The 12635-nt window shown below is 40.3% G+C and overlaps 1 protein-coding gene across 1 annotated transcript in view; it reads right to left on the bottom strand.

Moving 5' to 3' along the window:
- Positions 1–12635, bottom strand: part of DCDC1 (doublecortin domain containing 1) — a 522229-nt gene that overhangs the window by 281413 nt on the left and 228181 nt on the right. Inside the window, exon 10 of the mRNA XM_064289443.1 lies at positions 906–1007. Coding sequence (XP_064145513.1) covers positions 906–1007 — 102 coding nt within the window. The remainder of the gene's footprint in view (positions 1–905; positions 1008–12635) is intronic.

Below are 12635 nucleotides of genomic sequence, written 5' to 3'. Positions count from 1 at the left end.
AGATACTGTTTCCCAGTCTTTTCTGGTCCCAGCTAATGATCCAATGAGAGCTTCTCACATTCATATGCAATTTTATGACTGGCTATAGAAATCAGGTAACCCATACCACGAAGGAGAGGTAAGTCTGAGGATGCTGAACTGAAGAGGGGGAGGGGTGGAAGAGCAAGCTTCTGAACAAAGGCTAGGCAACAGAGCCCAAAACATTGCTTGTGCACTGGGGCGCATAACCCCAATTTGTAAACAACAGGGTGTTCAGTGTCCTTTTATGCAAGACAAAGGACCAAAAGAAAGACCCTAAACATGTTGGTTCTGCCTGAAAAACATTCCAATTGTCTGTAAAATAGGCAAAGGTAAGAGTGCCTAAGATCAACCAGCTGGAGGTGCTCACAGTAGGTCTGAGGATAGAAGGCTAAGTGCCTGTGAGTCACTCCAGCTCTAGGACTTGGAAAAACAGTAGACCCTGAGTGTACCCTCCACTAAACATCATGTTATTTCTTCTAAAAGTGTAAACAAGAGAGGAATCCCTATGTATCAAAATCAAAGCCCAGTGTACACAGATTTCCTAATATAAAAAAAAAATGAAAATTGAGATGTTGTTAGGTAAGGGTCCAGGAGTTCATACTATACTAAAATTGAAAGCCTAAGGAATTCAGAAGTCAAGTTTGGATCATTTTCTGGGAACAGAAAAGACAGGGAAATGGTATCTTGTTTGACTAGAGAAAGAAGGATACAGGGTCTTGGTTGGTTTCTTTTTACCGTCACAAACCTTTACAAATCAGTCAATTGGCCTTTACAAATCAGTAGATAATCTTTTCTAAATAATTTTCAAGACCTAATTCTAAATTAACCACCACAAATAAATTGGAAGACCCTAACAGTGGTAAATAAATGATAAGTAAACTCACTCCTTCCATCATCTCGCCAGTTTGAGTTGAGCTATTAGACACTAAGTCTTTTTGGCTGATATAAACAGAGGTCCCTCCAGTGTCTTTACCATTTTCAAATACCTGAAAAAGAAGCACATTCAGAAATGAAAATAACTACATGCACACACATGCATACGTATGTGCAAACATAACGTACATGAACACAGGCGGCCCTTGCTTGAAAGTTGTGCATATGGGAGCTATCCAAAGCAAGGACTGGCTGTGTAAATACGTGCAAGTAAGTAATCGGCAGTGAATATCAACAGGACTAAAAGAATAGTATAAAGAAAGCCTCCTATTTCTCCCTTTGGTTTCAGTATCTTTAACTTTACTAGCAGCACTCCCTACAATCTTAAAATAGGAGGAAATATGAACTTTAAAGGAGGAATCACTGACCACATATGCTTAAATGGAGCAAGAGTCAAAGGACAGCTAGCAACCAACTAAAACTCATTTGATGCTTCTTGAAAAACATAAAGCCACAAATGACGTGAGGAATGGCTGATTTATATTTAAAACATATCAGTGTTCAGCTCATATTTTGACTCCATAAAAGGAAATTCAACCTGACAGATTTATTGCGTAACAGTAGGATGAAAGTCACCCCTTTTAAATGCATACATCCAACAAGTCGTTGAGAAAATACCTAACATTGCATTATGCAACACTTGCTGGAAAAAAAAAGAAAAATGTGAGTGAATGTTCTGGTCAAAAGGATCCAAATAAACCAGTCCAGACAGGATGGCTCCACCAGAGTGGAACACCACCCCTCTAGCCACGCAGCGGGTCCACGTGGGGCACACCATTCACCAGACAAGAAAGCATGCAGAAGAGAGAGGCCTAATGAATAATTTAAATGGTTGCTTTTTATTGTTTTTCTCAGAATTTCTCTTCTTTCCTTTCTGATATGCCTATTACTTTGGAGTAGCCATTTTATTTACTTTTAGTGCCATTTCCAGAGAAGATAATTTGGGAGAACAAACTATTCTAAAAGAAAAAAAAACATTTTTCTTTGTGTTTACTTTTGAGACAGGTTGAAAGTTATTAAATAAGCCCTATTATGGTTTGGGAAACAGTATGTTTCAATAACATTTCCTCAGCCTTTAGACAAGAAAGAGATTTAAAAAGAAGAAAAAGATTAATAATGTTTAAGACTTGTGAGTTTTGTTCCACTCCCGTGTGCTTTTCATTGCACTGACAGTTCAGTGGAGATTCCACAGCTCTCACACCTGGCATATGGGTACTCCACACCCTGTAGTATTTTTTTTTTTTTTTTTAATAACAGGGGTGTTTGCTTAGTTTCTTTCCTGAGTAAATACAATTCGGTGCAAGAAATCTCTCTACTTTTGCTAAGAACTTTGTAAGCCCAGTTATCGCCTGCAAGCGCATGGGACTGGATGCTGGAGGAGAATCTTAACTGGCTCAATAACCTCTTCAGGGTTCTAATCGGGAACAAAACTCTTAAGCACTAGAGAAGTTCAGCAGTGAAGGTTAAAAATCTAAGCTGCAGGCATTCTGCAAGGTTAGTGTTGACAAAAGCTCAGTTTGGAGAACGTATTGATGTTCCTTTGTCGAGACTTGCTAGACGTGAAGTCAGAGTGCAGCAAATTACATTCTAGAAAACAGCAGTGTGTGTGCTAACTGCCAAACTGAGAAGGCAGATAGGGCTCGGTCAACACCTAAGACCTTCATTAGCTCACTGCCTTCTTCACTACCACTAATGAGACTTCTCTTCCATGTCCAGAAAACGGCTATCAGAGCAGAAGAAACCACCGGCTTTTGCCTCCAAATACTCTGTAAGGGCATAAAATAAAGGTGCTTATTTAAATGAAAGAAGCTTGCCCTCCACTAGGTCATATAATGCATTTTGCTGTATATCTACAAAAATAAAACTCCCCAAACTGAAATCCCGTGAGATTCAGCTTTTCGTAAGGCCCAGTTCTGGCTTTTAAGCTTTATATTAAATACACCATTTTTAAAAATCCAAATACTATATATTTTTTTAAAAATACTATTTGTTCTTCTTTTGCATGAGTATTTTTATTTCTAATGCCCAAAGTTTAAACAATAATAGCTCTCTAAACAGAGAGCTTCTATGATTGATTAGATATAGAAAAATAAACAGTCTACCTTTATTTCCCTGCCGCCTGATGCTCGGCTTGAGAAAATCTGCCACTGTATTGACTTCCCAGTGGCTTCCTGTATGGCCTCACCTCCCTACAGCTCTAAACTTAAATCCTTTGGAGTAGGATAATGCAAAAAGCCAGCTGAGGCTAGCCTTGAGTCCCAAGGGGTAAGGTAATAAAATCCCAAAACCATTGCCATTGAGTTGATTCCGACTCACAGAGACCCTATAGGACAGAGTAGAACTGCCCCCATATGGTTTCCTAGGCTGTAAATCTTTACCAAAGTAGATTGCCACATCTTTCTCCCTCAGAACAGCTGGTGGGTTCGAACTGCTTACCTTTCGGTTAGCAGCCAAGCACTTAGCCACTACACTACCAAGGCTCCTGTAAGGTAATAAAAAAACCCAGTGCTGTCGAGTCGATTCCGACTCATAGCGACTCTATAGGACAGAGTAGAACTGCCCCATAGAGTTTCCAAGAAGCGCCTGGCAGATTTGAACTGCCGACCCTTTGGTTAGTAGCCGTAGCACTTAACCACTATGCCACCAGGGTTGCCATGTGAGGTAATAGAACCTAAAAAAAAAAAAAATCTAGATCCTCCTGAAAAACATGGTAGCCAATGTCTCCTGAAGAAATATCTAGGGATCGAAATTTGTTTCTAAATCCTTAGTTACACAAAGTACAGGTTTTTAGGGGTAGTGTTTTCTACTAACAATAGCTTTTTTACTTTCTGTCATGTCAATATTGACTTTTTTTGAGCGAGATTAAATTACGTTAACACCAGTTTTCACTGTAATGTTGCTAATTCATCAATTCATTCACTCAACAAATATCTATGGAGTATCTAACACGTGCCAAGCACTGTTCAGGTGCTTAAGGTACATCAGCGAACAAAGATGCCTCTCCTCGAGGGGATTACCCTCTGCTGGATAGAAGGGAGGGCAGGCCATAATCAATAAACAGAACAGAGCAAGTGAGTAAACAGCACGTCCTGGGAACATCTGGGTCTCATAAGGCCTGAAGCTTATACAACGTGGTGGGCCTTTTTAAAGAAAAAGAATACGAACTTCAAATATAAAACTAGTCATGAAATATCCACCTGGAATGAGAAAAACTTTGAAAACTTTAGACACATTAAAAAGTTCACACATACCAAAAACATTACAAAATCCGGGGAGGGGGGAATCACAAAAATATTTTTCGTTAATCAACTATTCAACACACATTTTTTTTTTGGCTGCATTGTCTCTTTTTTTTTTTTTTTTTTTAATGTGGTAAAATATACATAACATAAAAGTTGCCATTAGAACCGTATTTAGATGTACGATTCAGATTGGCATTAATTATATTCACCTGGTTGCTTTGTTTTTGATCATCTCTTCTTATGGTAATTTTGGAACATTTTCTATAATGAGAATAGAAAGATCAGCTTCTTTTCTGGCATGGTTAATCAAAAACTGTTTATTATTATTGACTGAAAAAGGTTTTTTTCTGCTTCACAATTTTATTGGTCACTTCATAAAAAATTTTAGGGTTGATGTCAAATTTGAGAAAACCTCTACCAGGTTTCTTTAAAGTATGAGCTGTAAAGGGTGGAAGATTTTCCATAGATTAGCTGCCTCTGTTAATTTCACCCCATGCTTTTCCCTCTGCTCACACAGTTTGGGTGCCAGGCACTCAGGTACGCATATCAGACAGTAATATACCCTATGGCCACCATAGTGTGGCAGTCTTCTTGGAAGTGCTTCTCAACCAGAATGGCTAGTACTAACTGAACTATACAGGAAAGCAAAAGCAAATTGCATTCCACCACGCTCTAACTAAAGGGCAGTGGTGGTTCAGAGGTAGATTTCTCATCTTTCATGAAGGAGACCCAGGTTCACCAAAGTACCTCAAGCACAGCCATCACCCATCTGTCAGTGAAGGCTTGCATGTAGCTGTGATGCTGAACAGGTTTCAGCAGAGCTTATAGACTAGGAAGAAGGGCCTGGTGATCTACCCCCAAGGGGCCTGATTGACAGCAGTTAACAACATACCCTAACTAAAAATACCCCCAACTCCATTTCCCTTTAGCCAGGCTCCAAAAATGCCTGCACCATCTGATGTAAAGCAGAGTGCAACGGAGAAGATGGAGTAGAAAATGACAATGGTCCTAATTATGTTTACCACTTTCACAAAAACACGTGACCACATAAACATGTTGCTGGAGCCCCTCCCAGGGTTTTGGAAAGGGCCTAAGCAGGAGAGGGGTCCTGAAGCTTAAGCTTCATCGGCTTCATGGTAAATACACCTCTGAGTGTATTGTTGTTACTGCTGTCTTAGGCTGGGTTCTCTAGAGAAGCAAAACCAGTAAAGTGTATAATTATATATAGAGAGAGATTTATGTCAAGGAAATGGCTGATGAGGTTGTAGAAGCTGGAAAGTCTCAAGTCCATGGGTCAGGCTGGAGGCTTCTCCTAACTCACGTAGCTGCAGGGACTGATGAACTCAAGATCAACAGGTCAGACAGCAGGCCTCTGGCTCACAGGCTGGGGAGAGCAATGGATCCCAAGATCGGCAGGCAAGACAGCAGGTGAGCTGCTAGCCCAAGTCTCAAGAACCAGAGGTCAGACGAAGCAGGATCCAGAGCGAGCAAAAGCCCACAAGCCTTGCCAGAAAGTCCACTTATATTGGATGCAGGCCACACCCCCAAGGAAACTCCCTTTCAACTGATTGGCCACTCATAGCAGATGCCATCATGGAGGTGATCACATTATCTCAGAGCTCATCGTGGAGGTGATTACATCATTATATGACTGCCAAAGTACATCCTAACTGCCAAACCACTGAGAATCATGGCCCAGCCAAGTTGACACACAACCTTAATGATCACAGTTGCCTTCAAGTTGATTCTGATTCACGGTTGACTCCATGTGTTTCAGAGTGGGACTGAGTTCTACGGGGATTTCTTGGCTATAATTTTTATGGAAGCAGATCACCAGACCTTTCTTTGGCAGTACCATTGAGTGGGTTTGAACCTCTAGCCTTTTTGTTAGTAGACAAGTGCAAACATTTGCATCACCCAGGGACTTTTTAGAAGGCCAGAAGTGCCATGTAAAGAAGGAAACAGAGCAGGACATGGAATATAGGACCTGGGATCAGGGAGGAATGGGATGGGTTTGATGGTTGCCGTATTAAACAAGGTGATCAGGATGGGCCTCATAGAGAGGAAAGATTTTTTTTTTTTTTTTGAGAGGAAAGATTTTAACAAGGACTTGAAGGGGGTAAAGAGAGTTAGCCAAGCAGATAGCTGGAAGAAAAGCACTGAAGGCGGGGGAGCCCCTAGAGCAAAACAACTAAAGTAGGGATATGCCTGGTATGTTCCAGGAACCACAGGAGGCTACTATGACTGGAGCGCAGTGATAGAGAGAGAGAGTAAGTAAATACAAAATCAGAGGATTAAGAGGTGGGGGCAGGGGGTGAAAAGGGGAATTGTTGGAGAGTTTGGAACAGAATAGTAACAGGACCTGACTTACATTTTTATAAAAAAAAATCACTGTTGCTGCTGGGTTGACAGTAGACTGTAGGAGGGAAGGGTAATCTGAGGCTGGGATGATGGTGGCTCAAACCAGAATATTAACAGTTGGACATGGTGAGAAGTGGCCAGTTTCTGTTGTTCATTCCAGAATGATTTTATTTGCTAATCCGTTTATTAGCAGGGTTGAGAATTAAAACTTGTAGTTAGGCTAATATTTCTGAAATGTGATTTATGCATCTATGGAAGTAAATAAATCAGCCTAAATATAAATGTTCGTGTGAGTATTTGTGAAGGCATAAAAATGTCAACAAAGTATTAAAGAATTTTATTTAAATCGCAGTAAAGATTTTACAGAGACAGCAACCAAAACTTAAACCATAAGGGAAAGATGACTCGAACGGGAAACCAATGTGGTTCACTGAAGGGTTTGGCTGACATGACTTGTGACATCTATTTAAGGACTGTGTAAGGCCTAGTTCAGTGCCATTATTTGGCCTTTAATGCTGTATGTCTGGTTAAGAACTAGCTGTGGGGAACAGCAGGTTCCCAAACTCTCCATAACAGACCACCCAGGAAGCTCTTCAGTGCGTGAGCAGAAGGCCAAACACCTAAGCTTCAAAATGCCTCAGGATGCAACGCTGTCAAGAGGCAATAATAGAAAAATGATACCGCTGTGTGTTGCCAGAAGTTGGGAGGCTGTGCAGAAACAAGATTTACAACCAAAGATGTGAATGAAGAAAAAGAATATAAAATATCCACAGAAAATTAGTTGGTATCTTTCAGGTGGATATGACTAAATACGTTAGAATAAGATTAACCTACATGTTTTCTTGGATCGGTGTGCCTAGGAAGCAGACGATGAGACTAAGATTTGCCTGCAGGAAGTTTACTGGGGAGTGTTCTCGGGAGCAGCACAGGTGAGGGAGTGAGGGAAACAGGACTGAGCAGTGGGAGAAGTTCAACTGTGACGTAGTTAAAACAGAGGACTCGGCTGATTCCACGGGGAGCTCTGGAGCTGAGATGGTCCTCTGTTATTGTTGTTAGGTGCCATGGCTCCAATTCACAGAGACCTTATGTGGAACAGAATGAAACATTGCTGGGTCCTGGCACCACGGCCCTTCAGAGTTGCCCAAAATTGAAGCAAGTGGGCTGGGCTTTTGTTACTTCCCCCACCCTGTACCAACCAAATGCTGGATGCAGGCTGCCTCCAGGATGAGTCCGCTCCCTTCCATTAAGGGCAACTGTCCTAGAGGAATACAGCTATGACAGCTGGGGAATGGGTATCTCAGTCCTGAAGAAGGGACCTGGGCAGTGCAGCAGAGTCCTCTACACCCATGCAAGGTAACTCAGAGCGTAGGAAGCACTGTCACATACACTGACTCATTCAATACTCAAAGCAACCAGATTTTACAGCTGAGGCTCAGAAAGATTCAGTGACTTCCCCAAGGCAGATCCACTTACTTAAAGGGAAATCTTTAGAAATCAAGTCCTATGATGTTTTTAATTACACATTTCAAAGTTTAGTCTTATATCTAGTATTAAACCCATTGCCATCGAGTTGATTCCGACTCATAGCGACCCTCTAGGACAGAGTAGAACTGCCCCCTAGGGTTTCTAAGGAGTGGCTGGTGAATTTGAACTGCCAACCTTTTGGTTGGCAGCTGAACGCTTAACTTCTGCACCACCAGAGACTCTAATAATATAAAACTGAAGACATAGAAAAGTACTTTATAGTAGAAGTTTTTACCTAAGCCAAAGAACATGAAAATGAAAATAAAATATTTTTTTATGTGAGCAGCTACTTAGCTGTGGAAAAAAAAAAAAAAATCTTTATCCAATCTGAATTCAAAGTCATCTTTTAGAGAAAATCAACTCCAACTATATTAATGTTAAAAAAAAAATTAAAAACCCATTGCCATCAAGTCAATTCTGACTCATAGGGACCTTATAGGACAGAGTAGAACTGCCCCATAGGGTTTCCAAGGAGCAACTAATGGATTCAAACTGCCAACATTTTGGTTGACAGCGAAACACTTAACCACTGCACCACCAGGGCCCCATACATTAAATCAAACAAATGTTACCTTTTCTATTTTTATAGATTTCTATGATAATTTCTGGAATATTCTTATTTTTTATATTTTCTCAAAGGTATAATACATTGTGAAGCAAACAGCAAAAATGTCTAAACTTAATATTCAGTTAAAATGATAATAACAAAGCAAATACTGAAATTCTGGGATTCAGGTAATGAAAACTTAATAATGAATTACTATGTTTATACTATGTATAAGAAAAGGTGTTTTAATATCAACCATAGAGGTATTTTAACAGTACTTAACAGATGAGGAGCCAGTATATTTTGTCCCAGGAAATTAAAATACACTTAAGTGAAAACAAATTATTAAATTGTTAAGCTTCATCAATATAAATGGTACCTGGACCAAAAGCCAAATAACATTATTTTTATTACATTTTATTAAAGCCCAAAAAAGATACAACTAAAAAAATAATTTATTTTAAAAGGGACATTTTAAATTTTCTCTATAAGTTACTTCAAAGCCCACTGTTTAGAAACATGTAAAGTAGGTGCTTGCCTATAGGGTTGGATTTTAGGAGTGGGCCAAAGGACTCTAACCCCAAAATATCACTCCTAGAAACTTGCTAATACTAGCAATTGCACTTAGAGAAGCATTCCTTTGTCACAATTAAAATACTACAGCTCCATGAGAAGAAAGAGTCCTTGGGTGGCACAAAAGGTTAAGCAAGCAATCAACTACTACCCAAGAGGTTGGGGCCTTGAACCCACCCAGAGACATCTCGGGAGACAGGCCTGGCGATCTGCTTCCAAAAGGTCGCAGCCTTAAACACCCTATGAGCAGTTCTATTCTGCACACAAGGGGTTGCCATGAGTCGGAATTGACTCATCAGCAACTAACAACAACATGAGAGGAAATTATATTCAGCCTAATTGGTTACTGATCCATTACGACAGTGATTTTCAATCTGTTGAGTATCATTGAGTCAATTCTGACTCGTACCAATTCTACAGAACAGAACAGAACTGTCCCCATAGTGTTTCCTAGGCTGTAATCTTTGGGAGTAGATCACCAGGTCTTTTCTCCCACGGAGCAGGTAGTGGGTTTGAACAGCCACGTTTTGGTTATCAGTCGGGTGCTTAATCATTGCACCATCTAGGCTTCCTGGAATCCCTCAGAGGACCTACAAGTAGGGCCGGGGTCAGGGGAGAGCAGCAGTCCTAAGAAAGAAAACAAAACCGATGAGTGAGTCTGTGGGGGCAGCCCCCATCCCGGCTTCAAATAGATCCTACTTTTATCTATTTTACATAGTGGATTCCAAGAGAAAACTTGGATCTAAGAAAAAAAATATCTTTTTTTTTTAAACTAAACATATTTTGTTTCTGGTTTTGGTTTTGGTTTTTTTTTTTTGTCTTAGGTTTAGAGAAAGTGTAGCCAAGTCTTATTTCTAAGAGCCAGTTTTGAAGAAAAACTATAGTGAGAACCTGGGGTATTGAAAGTCTGAATTTGAGGGTTGGGTGGGAGTAGGGGAAGGCATCGCCTCCAGGTAAGGGCCAAGGGGGCCTACGAATGGAGAAGCCTGGAAGATGGTCATCCTTTCACAGTTTCCCTATGAGTGAGCCTGCATTCCTTTCCTTTAAGAATTGTTTTTGACAAAGTATTAATGATTTTTTAAATTTTATTTTGTTAACACCGAAGACACATGGTAATTATGAGCCCAAGAGACAGAAAGGGCCACATAAACCAGAAACTACAAGCCTGGGACCAAAAGAACTAGATGGTGCCCAGCTACAACCAATGACTGCCCTGACAGGGAACACAACAGAGAACCCCTGAGGGAGCAGGAGAGCAGTGGGATGCAGACCTCAAATTCTTGTAAAAAGACCAGACTTAATGGTCTGACTGAGACTAGAAGGACTCTGGAGGTCATGGTCCCCAGACCTTCTGTTAGCCCAAGGCATGAAACATTCCCAAAGCCAACTCTTCAGGCAGGGATTGGACTGGACTATGGGATAGAAAATGATACTGGTGAAGAGTGAGCTTTTTGGATCAAGTAGACACATGAGACTATGTGGGCAGCTCCTGTCTGGAGAGGAGATGAGAGGGCAGAGGGTGTCAGAAGTTGGCGGAACTGACACGAAAAGAGAAAGTGGATGGAAGGAGTGTGCTGGCTCATTAGGGGAAGAGCAACTAGGAGTATATAAGAAGGTGTAGATAAATTTTTGTATGAGAGACTGACTTGATTTGTAAACTTTCACTTGAAGCACAATAAAAATTTTTTTTTAATTTTATTTTGTTGTTGAGAATATATACAGCAAAACACACTAATTCAGCAGATTCTACATGTACAATTCAGTGACATTGATTACATTCTTTGATTTGTGCAACTATTCTCACCCTCCTTTGCTGAGTTGTTCCTCCCTCATTAACATAAACTCACTGCCCCCTAAGGTCCCTATCTAATCTTTCATGTTGCTGTTATCACTTTGATCCCATACAGATAGTCCTTAAGTCACATTTCATCATTTTATTACAGTATGTAAAGAGAAAAAGCCTTTTCATCCAGTTTTCTGTGCCTGCTAACAAAGTAAAATTTCCAAAACAAGGTACATGGTTCTGCAAAAATGTTCTCTTTGTATCCAATTACAACGATCACTAACTTCAATATATGAAAATGTTCACATTATCTAGACAACAGTGGCAAGGTAAATTTGTTGCCTGTCATGTAGTAAGTAACTTCAATAAGCCCTTTGTAAATGAGACTACCTCAAGAAAAAATGAGACAAGGATTTCACTGTCTAAATTAATGTAGTGCTTAAAATTATATGTAATTGAGATTATAATAACAGGTATGCAGGCCCTGTCAGTAGCTGAGTAAAGGTTTTTGGAGGCTTCTCTGCTCAATACATTTCCTCTCATAGAAAGTAAGGGCTTTTTTGATGAGAAAAATCAGTCACATTCCCCCAAATTCTATTTTTCTAGGAGAAATGAGTAATATAGGATTAAATTTAAACTCAATTGGCTTCCCCAAATTCTCGGCCTCTGAGATCATATTCTCACCTTTGGATACAGTAAATGTTTTTAATGCTATTGAGTTTTTGTTTGTTCATATTTTTTTTATCAAATATGTACATAGAAACAATTTTTCTACCTAATATAAATGATCACCCTGAAAAACTAAAACCTACACAAAAGCTTACTCTTTTTAGCAATACATTTTATTTGAGGAAATAATCCACTTTTTTGTCATAAGACATTACCAAAACTGTAGGTAGACTCTTGAATAGGTGTAAATGCATCACTTCATTTGCACTTACTGGAAAGTCTGCATTCATTTATGTTCAAACGATGTATCTGTGCTTCCTGCTATTCACGGCGAGCTGGGCTAACATAGATGTCAGTGGGTAATCCAGGGGATGGGACCATATGTAGGAAGGAAACCTCAGCAACTTGAGCATATCAAACACTCTGTGAAAAAGCTAATTGAGAGGTAAAAACAAATTAACTGCTATGGAGAAGGACAATCTCCCCGAGAGAGAGAGTATGCCTGCAAAAGTAAGGTTCAGTGGTTACATTTAGTCGGAGTAACTGCTGGGACAATAATACAGCTCTGGCCCGGGGACTTTCCCCGCTGACTGCCCACCTGGCAATTCTCTGGGCACCTTCAAGGATGTCAGGGATGCACAGGGAAAGCCTGTCTCATTACAACAGGCACTGCATGGGAGCTAATGCCCATACCAATTGCTCTGCCCTGATTTTGATTCAGACAGTTTTTCTCTTCAGCAGGTCTAGGAAAGGAAGATTGTTCTTCCTGCAAACGGAGGAAACAAACCTGCAAACACCTGGCTGCAGATGCCTGTGAGGAAACACAGGCTAGGGTAAATATGCTGGCTTCCTCCCCCCGCCCCCACAGTACAAAAATTAAAGATATCAAGATGGGAAAGAGCACTGAAAAGAAGAGTAGGTGATAGGGTTCCAGGCCTGTTGCTAATTAGCTATCCCATGAGATGTCGAAAGGCATTCACAG

Source organism: Loxodonta africana, chromosome 7 (genome assembly GCF_030014295.1).
Source record: "Loxodonta africana isolate mLoxAfr1 chromosome 7, mLoxAfr1.hap2, whole genome shotgun sequence".
Taxonomy (NCBI): Eukaryota; Metazoa; Chordata; class Mammalia; order Proboscidea; family Elephantidae; genus Loxodonta; species Loxodonta africana.
This window is presented reverse-complemented; position numbering and strand designations above follow the sequence as displayed.